This window comes from Corythoichthys intestinalis, chromosome 22, assembly GCF_030265065.1.
Source record: "Corythoichthys intestinalis isolate RoL2023-P3 chromosome 22, ASM3026506v1, whole genome shotgun sequence".
NCBI classification, from domain to species: Eukaryota; Metazoa; Chordata; class Actinopteri; order Syngnathiformes; family Syngnathidae; genus Corythoichthys; species Corythoichthys intestinalis.
Genome location: NC_080416.1, coordinates 24424664 through 24445183, shown reverse-complemented (window position 1 = coordinate 24445183; position 20520 = coordinate 24424664). Strand labels below are relative to the sequence as shown.

General features: G+C 39.7%; 2 protein-coding genes across 2 annotated transcripts in view; both read left to right on the top strand.

The window, feature by feature from the left end:
* Positions 1-4878: 4878 nt before the first annotated feature.
* sf3b4 (splicing factor 3b, subunit 4) lies at positions 4879-17344 on the top strand. The gene is made up of 5 exons (XM_057827182.1): positions 4879-4968; positions 8662-8790; positions 8862-9545; positions 9719-9877; positions 15667-17344. Exons 1-5 carry the CDS (start codon positions 4935-4937, stop codon positions 15837-15839), a joined length of 1179 nt encoding a protein of 392 aa, XP_057683165.1. The 5' UTR covers positions 4879-4934; the 3' UTR covers positions 15840-17344.
* Positions 17345-20020: 2676 nt separating this feature from the next.
* The window catches only part of LOC130910767 (synaptic vesicle glycoprotein 2A-like), a 34964-nt gene continuing 34464 nt past the window's right edge, over positions 20021-20520 (top strand). The window contains exon 1 of the mRNA XM_057828321.1: positions 20021-20145. The gene's annotated coding sequence lies outside the window, so the exon portion shown is untranslated. The remainder of the gene's footprint in view (positions 20146-20520) is intronic.

Below are 20520 nucleotides of genomic sequence, written 5' to 3'. Positions count from 1 at the left end.
CAAATGCTTTGGCAGTAATACCTTCATTGATTTTGCTTGCAATGAAAAAAACCAGAATGGAAAAAAAAATAAATCATTACCATTTTACACAAAACTCCAAAAATGGGCCAGACAAAAGTATTGGCACCCTTTGAAAAATCATGTGATGCTTCTCTAATTTGTGTAATTAACAGCACCTGTTACTTACCTGTGGCACATAAGAGGTGGTGGCAATAAAGAAATCACACTTGCAGCCAGTTAATATGGATTAAAGTTGACTCAACCTCTGTCCTTGTGTGTACCACATTGAGCATGGAGAAAAGAAACAAGACCAAAGAACTGTCTGAGGACTTGAGAAGCAAAATTGTGAGGAAGCATGGGCCATCTCAAGGCTACAAGTCCATCTCCAAAGACCTGAATGTTCCTGTGTCTATCGTGCACAGTGTTATAAATAAGTGTAAAGCCCATGGCACTGTGGCTAACCTCCCTAGATGTGGACGGAAAAGAAAAATTGACGAGAGATTTCAACAAAAGATTGTGCGGATGGTGGATAAAGAACCTCGACTAACATCCAAACAAGTTCAAGCTGTCCTGCAGTCCGAGGGTACAACAGTGTCAACCCTTATTATCCGTCGGCATCTGAATGAAAAGGGACTCTATGGTAGGATACCCAGGAAGACCCCGCTTCTGACCTAGAGACATAAAAAAGCCAAGCTGGAGTTTGCCAAAATGTACCTGAGAAAGCCAATAATGTTTTGGAAGAATGTTCTCTGGTCAGATGAGACAAAAGTAGAGCTTTTCGGGAAAAGGGATAAACATAGAGTTTACAGGGCAAAAAAACGAGGCCTTCACAGAAAAGAACACAGTCCCCACAGTCAAACATGCCGGATGTTCCCTGATGTTTTGGGGTTGCTTTGCTGCCTCTGGCACTGGACTACTTGACCGTGTGCATGTCATTATGAAGTCTGAAGACAACCAACAAATTTTGCAGCATATTGTAGGCCCCAGTGTGAGATAGCTGGGTCTCCCTCCAAGGTCAAGGGTCTTCCAGCAGGACAATGACCCAAAACACACGTCAAAAAGCACTAGAAAATGGTTTGAGAGAAAGCACTTGAGACTTCTAAAGTGGCCAGCAATGAGTCCAGACCAGAATCCCATAGAACACCTGTGTAGAGATCTGAAAATGGCAGTTTCTTTCATATCGCAGAGACCTGGAGCAGTTGGCCAAAGAAGAATAGTCTAAAATTCCAGCAGAGCATTGTAAGAAACTCATTGATGGATACAAGAAGCGGTTAATCGCAGTTATTTTGTCTAAAGGTTGTGCGACCAAATATTAGGCTAAGGGTGCCAATACTTTTATCCGGCCCATTTTTGTAGTTTTGTGTAAAATGATAATGATTTAATTTGTTTTTTCATTCTCTTTTGTGTTTTTTCATTGCAAGCAAAATAGATGAAAATATTACTACCAAAGCATTTGTAATTGGAATCATTTACTGGGAGAAATTGAGCATTATCTGACAGAATTGCAGGGGTGGCAATACTTTTGGCCAGCACTGTAAATTTGCGTCTGATGGGGGTCAACTTCATAGGGGTTCACTTTTGCTTGACAAATTGCAAACCAGTTGTGTATTTTTCCTACAAAAATGCCTCCTCCATTTGCAGTTAGGTAAATAGCCTACCTGCTTGCCCACTATTTACTAACATATCGTATAAGAAAGTACACAGGGCCTTTTGTTAATACTGAAATGGAAACGTGTAGAACTGTAAGGAGGTTCACAGTATTATGCATGGAAATGATTGTGTTACTTTTGTATTATTTCAGTAGCTCTGAAAGCAGCTTGTGTGTAGCAGAACGACTTCCCCTTCCGTCGCAATGTACATTTTCGCTGCAATGTTGACGGATGAAGGGCAGTCGAAACGTCTGTGGTACAAATAGGACCTTATTTCATGCTACAAATGTGATATATTTCCCTGCTAATTTGAACGGTGTTTTGTCTACGTGTCAGACAACGATGGAATTTGAGAAGGCAACCCTGCTTGCATTGGTAGCATGTGTACTTAGTTAAGTCATTTTCTTCTCGTGGTACACAACATTAGATTAGGAGGGATTTAATTATCCCTACGACCACACGGAGGCACGTTTAATCCCTACAGTAGTTTTACTTTGTGAGAAAGGGGTAAATGGTGAACAATACAGCATTCACGTGATGGAATGCACACTGCATTCGAAAACCGTGCTTTGTTTTTCGCTTTATTATTGGATGATTGTATGTCTCAAATATCAAGTACAGTTTGTGTATGTAAGGAGATATGTTACTTAAACATTTTCAAGATCATTTCTTCTTCTTCATTTAACTTTTGTTCTTGTATCACAACCTACTGTGGATATAAAAGTCTACACACCCTGTGGATCATGGGTTGTACTGTAAGATGTGAGTACAAAAAAAATGTCTCGATTTTATATCCCAAAATCTGCCATTTTAACAGAGGAGTGTAGACTTTTTTCTTGATATCCAGTGTATATTTTGCCTTTGGTGCATGTTGTTTTCATTAATGTCTTAACCGAACAGTATTGGTTATTTTGTAAAGGATTTCTCAAGGTCAACATTGTATGTATTTTCTATGCGCAGTTTTGTATTCAATGTTTATACATTTACTAGATCTATATATAATAAAATACATGATGATACACATTTACATGTGATGTCACTTTGTTTGAATTCTTTGTATACAAATGTCACATGTGTTGTTATGTATACAGCTGCTGAGTATACTGCATTTTGTAATTCTTAGTAATAATTATCCATTCTTTTTTATGTTTTAACCTGTTAAGTTTGTTTGCAAACACACTGGGAATTATTATAATTAAAATTTATATATAATATAATTGAATTGTGTAGAAAAGTTAAATAAGAAAAAAAACTGTTTTACAGCAATTGATTCATTCAAACCAGTAAATTAAATGGTCTGTAGTAGGTGCAGTATTAGTATGTGAAAATTGAAATGTATAAACAGCTGGAAATCTAACAAGGAGACATATCACCCGTGTGTCAAGAGGGCTAAAAAAAATTAATAATAAACAATATAAATATTGAAGAATTTTAAATATATATAAAGCAAGGCTCAAAAAGCAGTTTCGTCTCTTGCACCCCTCTTGAAAATAAACTGCTGTATTTTAAGCCAAAAGAATTGTTGTGTTTGATAGAACAATTTGTCTTTGCCGTAGCAGTTTCATGGCGCATTAAGCCCCGAACTATTTTTAATGTTTCCGTTTTACTCTGGAGACCCCCATTTATAGACACCACGCAACCTCACAATGAAAAAATAGTGTCTGTGAATAGGTCACTGATATGTACCTCATAACTATCGCTTAATTGTATTTTTTTTTTTAATTACTGTCGCATTTTCCCCAATATTTTACATGATAAATCATCGATCCATACAAAGAAACATTGGGGAAAAAATCTTTTAAAAGGGTAAATATTTGAAAAAGAAAATCTCGACCACTCATTGATGTCTGTGATTTCTGCTTTGCGATTATTGTTATACTACCGTGTTTCACCCATAAAATCCCGCAAAAGTCTGGCTGTAGCCATTCACAGCAGTGTCTTGACACTTGGTGAGAAATGCAAGGTTTTGGATGGAACAAGGTAAGTATGCGATAATATCTCGTGAAAATCATGGTGTTTTTAATTATGCTCTCTCATGCTCTCACCTCAATTTAGGGTTTAGGGGTTTGTTTATTTATTTTTATTTTTTAATTGCCCTCCTGTTTCTTCCTCCAGAAAATTGAGATTTTAAGCTTTCCAATGATGTATCACACATGCATATGGTACAATTTTGAAATTTGGCCAAATTGGGGGTCTCAGAGTGGAACTACAAGTCACCTGAGTGTTTTCCACCATATACTCTTTGGGGATTTTATTGGTGAAACACGGTAATATAACAAGTGTCGCAATGCAGAAATCACAGACATCAAGGAGTGGTCGAGATTTTCTTTTTCATATATTTACCCTTTTAAATGTTTTCAATTTTTCTTTGTTTAGATCGATTATTTATCATCTAAAATATTGAGGGAAAATGCGACAGTAACAAAAAAAATAAAATAAAAATGCAATTAAGCGATAATAATGATCTGTGACCTATTTACAGACACGATTTTTTTCATTGTGACGTAATTTGTTTGAAAGTTTAAAATATGCGAGTGAATAATTTTATAAAGTCATTTTTTTAAAAACTAAATATTAGACATTAATTAATGTTTCTAAACAAATATGATAGACATTTCGAATAACAAATAAAATAACTTACCTTCTTTTTATGGCTTGGTTGAAATAAAAGCGGTCGCGCGGTGTCTGTAAACTGGGGTCTCCAGGGTAAAACGGACAAATTAAAAATAATTTAGGGGGTTAATGCGCCATATAACTGCAATGACAGCATATAGACGTATTGGTCTATCAAACACAACAGTTATTTTGGCTTAAACTACAGCAGTTTATTTTAAAGAGGGGTGCAAGGGCAAAAACTGCTTTTTCAGCCTTGTCTGTGTTTTCCGCCATATACAAAAAAATCTATTTGCAGTATACAGTTTAACAGGTAAAAATACTGTAATACAGAAAAAAACCAGAAAAGCATCATATATTCCTATCAGTTCATTACTTTTTTTTTTTTTAATTGCTAACTTATGTTGACTGTGTTGCTGACTGGAAAAATGCAAATATAGGTGGTTTCTTTGCAAACTTTTGTATGGGAAAAAAAATTTAGCATAAAGAATTATGAAAAAATATTAAATATTTTAAACCTATTATCTCTGGGTTGATTGTTGTAACAAATAATGTCTTTTAAATTCAAAACATTTTAATTATATTTTGAACAACGTACTACATCCGGGTACGTAACCGGAAGAGGCGTGGCTTTCGTTAAGCGGCATACCAGTCCACCGTTGTTCATTCAACATGGCAGCGGGACCAATTTCGGAAAGAAACCAAGGTAATGCGATCACGCTTTGCCGATGTGCAAATAATTCAACTTTTCTTACATGTTGGGAGTTTTAACGCCCTTTTATGCTTTAATTCGATCTCTTCCGGCTGCTACTTTTGCGATTATTCTATGGCTAGCAAGCATGCCCACAGCGTAGTGATCAGTTCCGCTTGCTGATAATTCCTCACTTTTATGCGATCAAACTATATTTTGCGGGTTTGGGGATTTTTGTTGGAATTTTTAAACGGCCCCAATGCACATTTTTGGTGTACAACAATTAGATACCGGTTACAGGATAGGGTTAGCATAGCAGGCTAGTTGGCTAACAGAGAGTTATGTGAATGAAGTACGGCGGTAAAAGAGGGACAATTTTGCACTAGTGTTTTCCTTTGTTTGCTGCCGTTGACGGCGTTAGACGTCTAATCCAATTTACTGGGAGTCATAAGGGATTGGACGTCGAGGTCTGTCAGTGGATCTGAAACGTGTGAATTGACAGCCAGTCCTCCCACTTTATATTTAATGGATGTCTATTGTTGTCAATGGCAGGCAATGAGTATTTGAGTATGTTGTTTTGGTTGATTTTTTTTTTCTGTGTGTGGATAATTTCTGCTGTATTTAATTGTAGTAGGTTTAAGAATAAACATGTTTAAACCTGATATAGCATTTCATGTAGTCGCCTTCTTAAATAATCACTTAAGTACTTTTTTAAGGAAACAAACTGAACTTTTGTTTAAACCTTACAAAAAAAAAAGTCAAAAAATAAATTAGATAATTATTTTTAATTGGGTGACAATCTTAGACTGTCTACAGTTGATGATAAGTCAGGCTAAGCTGGTGTTAATGCTACTTCCGTGAAGCTGACCCCCTATCAGAGGCAGTTTTATATTAAAATGATGTCAATCATTTGCATTATGTTTGTGCTAACAAATAGTTCAAACACATCTTCCCACAAAAAAAGTCTAAATATACCTTTAAACTAAATTACGAATGCATTAAAAAAAACACCAGCTCAAACAAAAACTTAGCTTATGTTTGTCTTAACAGGGAGCAGATGGATTCAGCCATGTGAAATTAGGCAGACTAGAGGGCCAAATTCATAAATCTAAATGCAAACAATTTCGAAACAAACCATTACAACACCACTTAATTAAACGAATACTTGAAGCAGCAAAATCTAATTCGAATAATTTTTTTAACCGAATACTCGAGTTAATCGATTAATCATTGCAGCACTAAATTCAAGTAATTCGATTGGGAAAAAAGCTTCGAATCAAATTTTGCAGCTTTGAGAGTTTGTTTAATTAGAGTGGCTTTTGTAGTGGTATGTTTTTAAAGTGTTATCATTTACTTTTATTGATGTGGGTGGATACAATGCCCTCTAGTGGCAACAGTGAATATGACATAACTCATTTAACATCCAGCTGATACCTGTTAAGACCGACATAAGTTTTTGTTTAAGCCAATATGTTTTTTAATGCATTCGTAATTTAGTTTCAAGGTATATTTGGCAGTCTTTTTGTGGGAATATGTGTTTGAACGATTTGTAAAGAGCATTGTTAAAAAAAAAAAAAAAAAGTTAGCATTTTATAGCAGTTGAGCTTGCTGACTTTTGCTTTTCATGAAAGCAGCAATTTTTATGTACACCAATCTTCATGTTTCATAGATAAACCCCCTTAATCTGGTTTAATGGTTCAGTATATTATAAATATTAGGGATGTCCCGATCGCATATTTTTGCACCCAAGTCCGAGTCACCTGATTTTGAGAATCTGAGTCCCAATTCGATATCGAAAAAAAAAAGAATTTTTTTTTTTTTTTGCCTTGACGCTCGCGTTGCTGCTCACAAACAGTGTACCAATCTTAACGATGATTAACACATTTTTGCTGTTGATCGTAGAGCTACTGAGGCCTCTCTGGCCAGATCAAAGCAACAAACCTGTCAATCATCGTTAACTTTAAATACTAATCTCAAGCTGCACTGGACACTTTGGCAGCACTGCTTAGCAAGAGGGAGGGTGGCGCTGTTTAAAGTGCCTGTGACACGAAAAAGCATGTTTATTTCATAATACACGCGGTATTTTATGCCCCTGAATGATATGGGCTGCTTGGATGTGTGTGGAAGCGATTGCTATTTTTATTTAGTTTTTTGAATCACGCACCATGAAAATGAGTGACTTCCGGCTTCGGTCTTGCATTGAGGAGGAGGGCGCTGTGACGTGTGCGGTAGAAGATGTCCTCTTCACGCTACAGTGTACTGTTGTGTATGAGGACGAAGGATTCAGCTGATTTTGCGGATTAATACGTTTATTTTTCGCATCACGCCAGCCAAACGGCTGCAGAAAAATCATTCTGTATGAGGGAGAGGCGTATGCGCCTTTTTGGAGTTTCAAAAGGTTCCCATTCACCGTGGATATTTACTGTGGGACCATTGGACTTACGAGGAAGTGAGTAAACATCTTGTTTTGTATTATGTCAAATACGAATACAGCGATTACAAAGTAAACACTACAAACTTCCTTTAAATGAAGGACTACTTATGTTTGATCATTGATAGGCATGTAAAAAGCTCTCCTAATGCTCATTAGCAGCAGCACGTTAGCTGCACAACAACTCCAGCCACCCTCCTCCGGGGAACGAACTGTAAATTGCTCTCCGCCGGGCGGTTTGCCGATCCGCGAAGACAATCGACAACCGGGTCGTCATGTCAAATAATCCAGGATAGTTATGTGTGATTTTCCGCTTCGAAGACTTTGAAACATCACTCGGTTCGGGTTCGCATGTCGGCTAGCTGTCACGCCTTCTGGTTTGTTTACATTCTCCGAAGCCGGGGAAGGGAAATTACATATGTCCGATTTAGGTGTCATAAAATATCGTTCGGGAGGTGCGACAGTAAAGGTGAAGTCGACAGTTTTGACCATTATGGAGTAATTTTGCCATGTTGTCCTGAATAAATGCATTTTTATTATTTCATATTCCATTCAGCACAAGACTGTTATTTGTCATGACCATGCCATATATTTAGCAATTGGGGAAAATACTTGGATAAAAAGAATATCCTGTAAAAATATTGGAGTAGATAGACTGAAACAATGACATTTTGCGGCTCTCTTCGTCGCGTTTTCCGCGTTCTGAATAATTCCCCCTCAATGGGCTGAATAGTAAAACCGATGAGCCCAGTCTACCGCTGACGTCATCCACCTGTTGGGGACGCTAAAACTCTATAATGGTAGGCGTGGCTAACCGGCAGATTAAAAGACTAATTTCTCGTCATCTGTGCTTTGCTAAATTGTTGTATTTAGTCGAATCGTCTCAAAATATGATTCTAATTCACATAATAATGCCATTTAAGACTTTTTTTCTCGTGTCGTATGCTCTTTAAGCATGAAGCACAAAAACAAATATATTTTTTAAACTAAAAAGCCCTTACCACCTGATTCCGATCGTCTGAAAAATGGTGCGATCAGCCCGATTTCCGATCATGTGAACAGATCAGCACATGTCTAATGAATACAGTATGGTCATAGTGAGTCAACCAATGTTTTCCCAAACAGAGCTATTCAAGTCTAGTGAAAATTCTTCTACTTTTAATACCACAATATATCGCAAACCCCCCAAAAAGCGCAAAATCAGTTTTTTCCAATATCGTTCAGCCCTAGTATACAAGGATTTTAAATGAATTTTGATGTGCTTCTGAATTTTGCAGATGCCACGGTGTACGTGGGCGGCTTGGATGAGAAGGTGTCCGAGCCATTACTGTGGGAACTTTTTTTGCAGGCCGGTCCTGTCGTCAACACACACATGCCCAAAGACAGGGTGACGGGCCAACATCAAGGTAAGCACTGACATTCATTGAATTTTAAATCATGGCACTGCTGCATTGGTTGACTTTAACCTCTATTTTAGGTTACGGCTTTGTGGAGTTCCTCAGCGAAGAAGACGCCGACTATGCCATCAAAATTATGAACATGATAAAACTGTACGGCAAGCCTATCCGTGTCAACAAGGCGTCGGCGCACAACAAGAACCTGGACGTGGGCGCCAACATCTTCATCGGCAACCTGGACTCGGAGATTGATGAGAAGCTGCTCTACGACACCTTCAGCGCTTTCGGGGTCATCTTGCAAACGCCCAAGATCATGCGCGACCTCGACACGGGCAACTCCAAAGGCTACGCCTTCATCAACTTTGCCAGCTTCGACGCGTCTGACGCCGCCATTGAGGCCATGAACGGCCAGTACTTGTGTAACCGACCGATCACCGTGTCCTACGCCTTTAAGAAGGACTCCAAAGGCGAGCGGCACGGCTCGGCCGCCGAGCGCCTGCTGGCCGCACAGAACCCGCTGTCGCAGGCCGACCGGCCCCACCAACTGTTCGCCGACGCGCCGCCCCCACAGGCCATCCCGCCGCCTGTGCTTACGTCCATGGGTCCCGGAATGGCCATGGGGATGCCACCGCCGGGGGTCTTCCCCCCGATGCCGCCGCCAGGATCCATGCCGACCATGCCGCCTAGCATGGCAATGCATCACGCCCATCAAGCGCAGCCGGGTCACCCACCAGGACCGCCGCCCTTCCCTGGCGCCATGCATGGTGCTTATTACCGTTCGAGTAAAAATTCACATTTGCAGGGTGCACAAAGTAATGGGTTGTGGGCCAGATGTAGCCCCGGGGCCTTGAGTTTGACACCTGTGCTGTCGAAATATTCTCATGCTTTTGACCATGCAAATTTGACCCCCAATTTTTCCCCCTCTTTTCTCCCTCAGCCTTGCCTCAAATGCCCATGCCTCCTCCGGCACCTCCCGGCATGGTGCCCCCGCCTCCCGCCCCGCCGGGCTCCGCTCAAGCACGGGCGCCGCTTCCTCCCGGCATGCCCCCACCACCTATGGGCATGCCACACCGAGCCCCTTATGGACCGCCCATGGGTATGTAAAAAAAAAAAACAAAAAAAAACTCCGCCTAAACATGTCGCGATATGCAATAAGTCACTTAATCGCAAGGTAAATGAAAATGAGGCCGGTAATTTTCCCGGCTGCGATTTTCCTGCGAGAGTTGCAAAAAATCGATTATTACAATCATCGCGATTCGACACGTGACGATTCGATTACGATTCATAAAGGTTCAAAAACGATGTTTTTCCCTCATAACTTTATGGCAGCTGCTCGTAGCAGAACGAAATTCAAGACACGTCTGCCGCTGGGCACTGTTAAAAGGCGTGAGCACGTTATGATGGATGCTGCTGGTTACTGAGAGAGAGGCTTACTCCTTTTTAAAAGACTGGAAAATAAATTTGTGTATGAGAGAGGTAGGTATAGAAGCGCAACCCGGTTGTCGCGCTTTTGTGCGCAAGTTATTTTTTTTAGAGCAAGAGGGGAAGAGAGATAGTTCGTTGCTCCTTGTCATTTAGATTTTCAGCAGTAGTTTTAAGGCATTTCAATTGAAAAATGTCCTTAGTGTGTTTCTAAGACCCGTGTGCATCTAAAAGAGGTGAGTACACGAACCCTCCTGTACTGGTTAGCCTTTATTGTTGTTGTTTTTGAGATGCTAATAGTTAGCGTTGAGCGCTAAGCTAATTAGCTAATTCGCTAACGTGTATATCATATGCAGAACGTGTAAAACCACGATTAAGTACAGCTGTAACACTACAAACATGCGAAATAGTACAGAATTTTGTGAAAACACAGTATATTGGTTAAAAGAAGTCTTATTTCTAAAGACACTTTGCTTCCAGAAAATGTGGAATTCATTCCACCTGTGTAAATGTTATTGTATTGTTGAGAGAAATAAGTACTCCCTTTAAAATGGTTAATGTTTTTGCACTTTCTTGCAAAACAAATAGATAAAAAAGCAGTTTAAGGGCAGCTTTTTGTTGTATGGGCATGTTTCCATCTTTCCTGTTGAATCATTAGGATATTTTAAATAAATAATGGACATAAATTTGTTTGGCTACTGTATTAAGTAGTAATGTACGATGCATCGATAATCGTGATAATCACGATCATCGTCAATACCGCGATCATCGTTTAGTAATCTGATCGTAGCACCCTGAATCGTAATCGAATTGAATCGTGGGGTGCCTAAAATGGCACACCCCTATCATGTGTGCGTGTGTTGCGTGCACTTGGCACATGTGCGTGTTGATTGCATAGGAGACACCAGTTCCTTTCACAGATGTTTATAGGTCATCAACATGCCGTAAAATTAAAGTTCAGAAATACAAAGTAAACATATCTATTAGGGTTGTTCCGATCATGTTTTTTTGCTCCCGATCCGATCCCGATCGTTTTAGTTTGAGTATCTGCCGATCCCGATATTTCCCGATCCGATTGTTTTTTTTTTTGCTCCCGATTCAATTCCAATCATTCCCGATAATTTTTCCCGATCATATGCATTTTGGCAATGCATTAAGAAAAAAAAATGAATAAAACTCGGACGAATATATACATTCACCATACAGTACATAAGTACTGTATTTGTTTATTATGACAATAAATCCTCAAGATGGCATTTACATTATTAAAATTCTTTCTGTGAGAAGGATCCACGGATAGAAAGTAATTCTTAAAGGATAAATGTGACTTTGTATATTGTGACTAAATATTGCCACTAGTGTATTTGTTGAGCTTTCAGTAAATGATACTCTAGCCATTTAACTGTTCTGCCCAAATGCATGATAGGAAGTGGAACCATGACTGTGTGTAGTGGCACCAATTGATATATCTTCTCTGCGTTGAGAAATAACATTGGGTGATAAGAAAAAGATCAACTACTACCTTACTTCCCCACATTGCTTCCCACGATATTTCTAATTGTTAAGAGAGGGATTTTAAGGCTTTAACCAACTTAAAAAAGGCTCCAAAGACTGCCAAAATTCACTCTACTCATTTTACGCTGCCTTTTAGCTCTATATACAGGTAAAACGGCGCCATTATAGATTGAACACGACAATGCGTGAGTGAGTCGTGCAGCGCATGCGTTAATTGCGTTATATATTTTAACGTAATTCATTTTTTAAAAATTAATTACCGCCATTAATGCGATACATTTGATAGCCCTACTTTAAGCCAAAACTAAAGCCTCTGGATAAGTGTAAGGCATTTTGTCTGTAACGTTAAATACAATTAGAAAACGATTTAATTTAAAAAAAAAAAAAAAAAGAAAATTCAAAAAAGGCATGTCCGACATTTTTTTGCCGATTCCGATACTTTGAAAATGACGTGATCAGACCCGATCGATCGGGACATCTTTAATATCTATATTAAACATTGTAAAATGTTTGCATTGCTACATTGAGACTAATGGAGAAAAGAATGTACTAACCACTTTAGCCCGCTATAAAAATCTTCTCCAAAGCGCAAAAAGGTTAAAAGGTGACACATCAAACGTGAAAATTCGCTAGTTTACAGCATTTGCAAAAAATGCAGAAAAAGAACACCTGCATGACAAAAAGAGAAGTGCACTTTTTCCCTTTGAATGTAAAGCTTACAGTTAGCGGCTTAGCGAGCGTAACTTCGGTAAACCTTTCAAAATAAAAGCACGTCATGTTCAACATGTAAAATGTAGTGTGGGGACTATTTTTTTGAGAAATAGCCACCGAGAGGCTTAGAAGGCTCTGGGTTTCTTGATCATCAATCATTCAACATAAACTGAATGTAAAGTTTAAGGTGTTTATTCTAACTCAAAATTCAAACAATACTACTTGTGGTTTCGAAATCAAATAAACAGAACTAAACAATAACGTACAGTAATGAAACAACGGTCAACAGAAAATATGCCTTGAGCCAGCTAACACCCTCGCTCTGTATGTCCAACTGACTTGGCTCCTTCTGACAGCCCAGTTTGAAGTAGGCATAACTGCTGAAATGTGTCAAAGGCTGATTACCTAAAACCACGCCCACACCTACCAATTAGAAACCCAAGTAGACAGTCAAATACTAAGGCCATGTCCACACGTAGCAGGGTTTTTTTAAAACGAGGATTCTGCCCTAATACGTCGGGGAAAAATAATTGCGTCCACACCTGGACGTTTGTGTAGAGAAAATAAAACTTCCACAGCCAACCGCTTTCATTCATTTTTAAGTACATTCAAAACAATAAAATAATTGTCCAAAATACCCATTATTCAATAAGTAGCACAGCAAGAATTTGTAAAAAAAAAAAAAAATGGAAGCAAAAAAGCGCCTACTTGATGTACTCCAAATGTAAAAATTGGTCTCGTGTGACGTGAGGACAAAATTTGTCGCAGCCAGTGACGTAAATCTTCGGTTGTCAGTGCCCACATGATGGAGCCACAAAAGCAGAATTCGCAAATCTTCACCTTCTCCGTTGTTTTTAAGAACCCTAGTTTAAATCTGCGTGCGCGTGTGGATGATAGGTCAAACTGTAGAAAAATATCTTCTTTTTGCCAAATACCCTGCTACGTGTGGACATGGCCTAAGCAAAGGAAAATAACCAGGCTCCTAAACAAAAGAAATAGTTTACCATGATCAAAATCAACACCAATAGACACTATGGCTCATACATGTAGATTTCTGGAGCATAGACTTCATTATATATTGACAGGACCGGGACGCGGACTATGATGATAGTCAGTAATCAAATGTAGCGGCCGCCTTATGAAAACAAAGATTTTTCTGTTGAAAATTCTTGTGAATAAATGCTTAAATCCCTGAATTCTATATCGATACGGACGTAAAACAGTCTCGATTCTTGGTTTAAAGCAAAAAAAAAAGTGCAGTTAGCATGTATTTTACGTAAATATTGTGAACTATGATGCTAGTCAGTAAGCAAATGTAGCGGCCGCCTTATGAAAACAAAGAGCTTTTTCGTTGAAAATTCTTGTGAATAAATGTTTAAATCCCCGAATTCTTTATCGATATGGATGTAAAACTGTCTCAATTCTTGGTTTAAAGCAAAAAAAAAAAAAAACGTGCAGTTAGCATTTATTTTACATAAATATTGCGAACTATGACGCCAATGCCGTAGCGCAGTGCTTTTCAACCTTTTCTGGGTCACGACACATTTTTACATTGGAAAAAATCTCGCGGCACATCACAAACCAAAAATGTTCCAAAATTACTTTCTGTACAGTATATTCATTCATAAAATAGTTTTTCAATATTTATACTTACTCAGTGTGAAACTTGAGCCTGTTTAGATGAAACCAAAGCTGATATGCTGGCAGGAATCTTCATCAACAGCTCTCAGTCTCTGTTTTTATTTTTTATAGCAGTCAGGCTTGAAAAGCACAGAATTATCAGACAGGTGGACTTTAGCAATGTCTTTAACCGCATTAGGGCTGAGCAGCTTGCTGACTATAGCTTTCCAGGCAGGTAGTATTAAGGTCTCTGCCAAAGTGGGGGACTTGTGGATTTAGCAACAAGTTTAGCAACAAGGTACCTGGCTTTGGGGGCTTTCTCATTTACCTATGTAGCTTTTATCCAAAAGTTGCCTGTTTCTCTGTGTTTTCAAAAAGGCAAAAAAATAGTCCATCGACTCGTTTTTAAGCGACGGGTGTTTCGTTTGGGAATGACGTTTAGGATAGCTCCCCGTGTCGCATTCAGGAACTGCTCCGATTTTCAGCCGTCAGCCACCTTGCTGCCCATGACAATGTGTTGGAATAAAACACAGCGGGAGAATTGACTGTTGTCAAATATGGATAAAATGGAAAGGACACTTTCGTGAATATTGACTCTTGACGAGTCTAATCAAATGATGTACAGTAGACGTCCTAGGGTCCACATTGTCGCGGACAGCAAGGTAGCTGATGGTTAGAAATTAGAGCAGTTATTGAACGCGACAAGAGCAATACCTCGTTCATCTGCACACGACTGCGGTTTTCTACCTCCTCCTTTTCCTACTGCAACTCCGCCCGACGACGTAAAAAAAACAAAAATACAAAAATAAAAATAAAAATTGGATAATTTCTCGTGGCACACCTGACGTTAGTGTGCCATGGCACACCGGTTGAAAAACACTGCCGTAGTGACGAATGTCTCCCATTGATTTTTTTTTTTTTATCACAACGTTTCAAAATGCATACATGGTACGAAAATTATGATAATTACCTTGAATCCTCAAACAAATCACTCCTGAGACAATCCTTTCTGTTTGTATGCGGTACAGCTTTCATACTTTTTCAACCTAAATCCGGCACTGGATCCCTGCTTGTGTTTTGAGAATAACTGCGACCGACTTCGAACGACTGAAGCAGAGTGTAGGACAGCCCCCTACTTGAAGGTGTGGCGCAGTGTCTGGGGAATCTGTCCCGTCAATATAATTATGAAGTCTATGTCTGGAGTTTCTCACATACTTCAGATTCTACATTAAGAATAGCTTTAAAATGACACCCATTATGAAAACTCTGATTGGCATTTATACTGGAAACACTTTTGATGGGCTCTAATTGACAGAGAACAAAAACAGCTTTAGGTTTCTCACCCGTTTCATATTCTGCACTTAGCTAGCTTTCAAATGACTCGTTATGTGTTGTGTGTGTTTTTTAACAATAAAAAATTATTGCATTTGAATGGGTGGTTTATTAGGATGTATTGTCAATACATTAGTGGTTGAATTGGTTAAAAAAATGAAAATAATATCACATCAGCAATAATTTGAGACAATATATCGCCTACTAAAACTTGTTATCATGAGACTCTGCCTCCTCCATATGTCACTTTTTCTCACACCTTGTCACACCGTCTCCTTCCCTTAGGTCACCCTGTGCCGCCTGGTATGAGAGGACCGCCGCCTCCCATGCCCCCTCCAGGATACGGCGCCGCCCCACCGCGTCCGCCTCCCTTCGGCTTCCAGCGAGCGCCCCCCATGCCGCCGAGACCGCCTATCGTGCCACCTCGGGTTCCCATAAGGGCGCCCATGCCGCCTTAATATTCCATTTTTTTTTCACCCTTCCTTTTTTCCCCTCCTCATTTTTTAATGAAAAAAATTCATTTGACATTTGTAAGGTTGATTTATTTTAATAGCTTTGTATCTTGGGTGGGTCACTGTACAGATGAAAGACCGCTGTTGAATAAAACCTTGACTACATGAAGTCCAATCCATTTTAATTAGGATGACTGGAAGTGTGATCGTGTTTCAGTGCCACTGACGGCGATGGATATCCGTTCCATTTCCAGTTCAGGTATATGTATTCACTAGTGCTGCAACGATTAATAGATTAACTCGGGTCATTTGATTAGAAAAAAAAAAGCTTTGATTCAAATTTTGCTGCTTAATTATAGTGGCCTTGTCATGGTTTGTTTTGAAAGTGTTTGCATTTAGTTGTATCTATATGGGTGGATACACTGCCCTCTAGTGGCAACAGTGAACATGACAACTCATTTAACATGTCTGAATCCAGCTGCTCCCTGGTGGGACCAACATAAGATACGTTTTTGTTTGAGCCAATGTTTTTTTTTATGTATTCATAATTCAGTTTAAGTTCATCTCAATACTTTGTCATGTACCCTCTGTTGGCAATAACGGAGGCCAAACGTTTTCTGTAACTCGTCACAAGCTTTTCACACACTGTTGCTGGTATTTTGGCCCATTCCTCCATGCAGATCTCCTCTAGAGCAGTGATTTTTTTTGGGGCTGTCGTTGTGCAACCCGGACTTTCAACTCCCTTTACAGATTTTCTATGGGTTTGAGATCTGGAGACTGGCTAAACCACTCCAGGACCTTGAAATGCTTCTTACGAAGCGACTCCATTGTTGCCCTGGCTGTGTGTTTGGGATCACTGTCATGCTGAAAGACCCAGCAACGTCTCATCTTCAATGCCCTTGCAAATGGAGATTTTCACTCAAAATTTCTCGATACATGGCCCCATTCATTCTTTCCTTTACACACTTCCTTTAGTCGTCCTGGTCCCTTTGCAGAAAAACAGCCCCAAAGCATAATGTTTCCACCCCCATGCTTCACAGTGGGTATGGTGTTCTTCGGACGCAATTCAGTATTCTTTAGAGCAGTGATTTTTTTGGGGCTGTCGTTGGGCAACCCGGACTTTCAACTCCCTTTACAGATTTTCTATGGGTTTGGGATCTGGAGACTGGCTAAGCCACTCCAGGACCTTGAAATGCTTCTTACGAAGCCACTCCTTTGTTTCCCCTGCTGTGTGTTTGGGATCATTGTCATGCTGAAAGACCCAGCCACGTCTCATCTTCAATGCCCTTCTCTCGATACATGGCCCCATTCATTCTTTCCTTTACACAGATCAGTCATTCTGGTCCCTTTGCAGAAAAACACCCCCAAAGCATAATGTTTCCACCCCATGCTTCACAGTGGGTATGGTGTTCTTCGGATGCAGTTGAGTATTCTTTCTCCTCCAAACACGAGAACCTGTGTTTCTATCAAAATGTTACATTTTGGTTTCATCTGACCATAACACATTCTCCCAGTCCTCTTCTGGATCATCAAAATGCTCTCTAGCGAACCGCAGACGGGCCTGGACGTGTACTTTCTTCAGCAGAGGGACACGTCTGACAGTGCAGGATTTGAGTCCCTAGCGGCGCATTGTGTTACTGATAGTAGCCTTTGTTACTGTGGTCCCAGCTCTCTGTAGGTCATTCACTAGGTCCCCCCGTGTGGTTCTGGGATTTTTGCTCACCGTTCTTGATATCATTTAGACACCACAGGGTGAGATCTTGCATGGAGCCCCAGCTCGAGGGAGATTATCAGTGGTCTTGTATGTCTTCCATTTTCTAATAATTGCTCCCACAGTTGATATCTTTACACCAAGTGTTTTACCTATTGCAGATTCAGTCTTCCCAGCTTGGTGCAGGTCTACAATGTTGTCTCTGGTGTCCTTCGACAGCTCTTTGGTCTTGGCCATAGTGGAGTTTGGAGTGTGACTGACTGAGGTCGTGGACAGGTGTCTTTTATACCGATAATGAGTTAAAACAGGTGCCATTAATACCGGAAACGAGTGGAACCTCGTTAGAAGAAGTTAGACCTCTTTGACAGCCAGAAATCTTGCTTGTTTGTAGGTGACCAAATACTTATTTTCCACTCTAATTTGGAAAGAAATTCTTTAAAAATCAAACAATGTGATTTTCTGTTGTTTTTTTCCACATTCTGTCTCTCATGGTTGAGGTTTACCCATGTTGACAATTACAGGCCTTTCTAATCTTTTCAAGTAGGAGAACTTGCACAGTTGGTGGTTGACTAAGTACTTATTTACCCCACTGTACGTATATGCTCGGTTAGTTGCTTAGCCCAGAAATACAGGCACCCCAGTTATGTGTGCGTGCATGTGCATTTTTCTGTCGAGAAGTAGACGCCGATTTTTGCATTCTGCGGAGATATGCCAAGTTTTTCCAGTCACTCACACCTTTGAATATGGTACCCCAGTTGTGGCTCTGTTATATAATTAGCATCTATAGTGGACAAACTGAAACTCCGCTTACCATTTTAACGGTGTTCTCCGCAGTTTCATTGTCCACATCTTTAATCCTTGGTTCTCGTTCAGTAGTTGTTGTCGCTTTTAAAAGCTTAGTTTAGAAAAAAAAAAAAACCTACGTAATCCGTCTTGTTTCCTCTTTCCTCAGGTGGTTTTGGCTTAGCCAAGAAATGACCGTCTCTCAGGTGCTAGTCAAGTGGTTCGTAACTGGGGTTCGGTGAGTAAGCTTCAAGGGTTCGGTGAAGGTTAAGAAAGGCAGAGCCCTGTTTTGTATGCTGACTAAATCTAGGCAAGGTGGTGTTTTTAGACCAGGTTTTGGACTGGTTTGCCCTCAATTTACAGGCTTTATTATATTTCTTTCAACTGCTAGCCCTCTATTTGATGAGGAGAAATCTGTTTGCTCAGTGGAAGGTTGAGTGGCACTTGGTATGAGGAAGTATAACCAACCTACAGACCGTGAAATGCGTAGATAATTAGATAAAAAAAAACTCATTTTACGTAATGAATGACATGAAAACAACAACAAAAACATGAACAGTGTGAAATGAAATTGGTTTGATTTCATTTACCAACGTGAAAATCTAGAGCAAAAGGCCAAATTATTTGTGGTAAATTTGAAATATGGAAGAAATTTGAACAGGAATTCGTTTAGATGTTAGCTTGCTAGGTTTTGAATTTGTAAAAAAACAAAAAAACAATGGCTTTATTATGAAATTCTGAAGGGTTCGGTGAATGCACCAGTGAAACTCGTGGGGTTCGGTACTTTTAGCAAGGTTAAGTCCCACTGTGCTAGTCATGTGATTTGTTCTAAAATTAATTTTGACCCATTATAAAAAAAAAAAAAAAAAAATTTTTTTTCATTTCATTCATTTTTGTTGTTTGTTTTAATGTTTTACAACTTTTTTAGACAACATTTTACCGGCAAAGTCTTAAGTTAAAATTCATATATTGGAAAGTCAATTACATGCAATGACAATTTCGGCCACTGGGGGGGGGTTGTCCCCTGGGCCCCCCTTATTCTCCGCGTATGGAATACTACTAAAATAATCGATAGCTGCAGTCCTTAGTATTCACAAAATATGTGTAGTATATTTCTGATCTTTGAACCCTTTCTCATCATGTTTGAGTAAAATAGGCTAATACAAAATTTGACCTTTGACCTCATTACCCCAAATTAAATCTTATCATTTTCTTATTACAAACATGCTGCGCTATTGGAAATCCCTTTATTCATTCTTCAGTTATCTTGTACATAAACATACAAACGGTACCAAAGACATAATGATAATAACGCGATAAAAACTCTTAACTTATCACCTTGATACACGAAATGAGTTAAAATTTCCTGTGAAGATTTTTTTTTTTTTACCACTAAATGTGAGAATGGTCGCCATGGAAACTGGACAAGACTTAACCAATTATATCACTCAACTGGCTGTATGTCTCTATAGACAGGTGTCAAAAGTACTCGAACAACTCTTGTAAAAATATGATTACTTATGTAAAAAGACCAATTCACTTCCTGTACATTAAAAGTACAAACCTATAGACTAATGTGGCAGTAAAATACTAATGCATTAATTATTTTTACTTATTCGCCACTATGCAACTGTGTGTGTGCGTGTATTGGGGGCTCCTAAAGGGGGCGGAGGGGTGGGGGTGGACCTCATAATGACTGCACGTAGGCGTGGGCTCGTCTCAGCATCATCATCATCATCATCACCACCACCACCACAGCAACAGCCTCCTCCTTCCTCCCTTTCCTCATCCTCATCCAACGAAGACGGAAAAGGCGCGGTGAGTACTTCACGTACGTGGAAAAAGACCCGATTTTCGGAAAAAACGGACAAAAATCTAAACTGTAATAGTCGCGAGGGCGTGTTGGGATCCACGCAACAATTAACACGTTTCCCCCCCCTTCCACGAGTGCGCGCGCGCGCATTTGTGCGTATCTAAACTGCGGGTCGTGACAAGCTTCCATTGGGCGCTTTTGCACTGATTCACCGCAAAAAAAATATCCAATGAAATTTCCTCCATTTGAGTGGCGTTTGTGCGTTTTATGTGCAACAAGGGCCTTTGGTTTCTTTTTCTCCGCCTCCCTCCCCTGCCTGTTTTTCCCTCCATTATGAATGCACCGGAGGCTTCGATTGCCAAATTGCACCTGCGAGACGC

What these genes read in the sequence shown, in the direction of transcription:
- sf3b4 (XM_057827182.1), top strand. Translation starts at nt 4,935, where the DNA reads ATGGCAGCGGGACCAATTTCGGAAAGAAACCAAG. An exon ending in AATTTCGGAAAGAAACCAAG is followed by an intron (nt 4,969 to 8,661) that starts GTAATGCGATCA and finishes TGAATTTTGCAG; the next exon opens with ATGCCACGGTGTACGTGGGC. An exon ending in CTTCCCTGGCGCCATGCATG is followed by an intron (nt 9,546 to 9,718) that starts GTGCTTATTACC and finishes TTTCTCCCTCAG; the next exon opens with CCTTGCCTCAAATGCCCATG.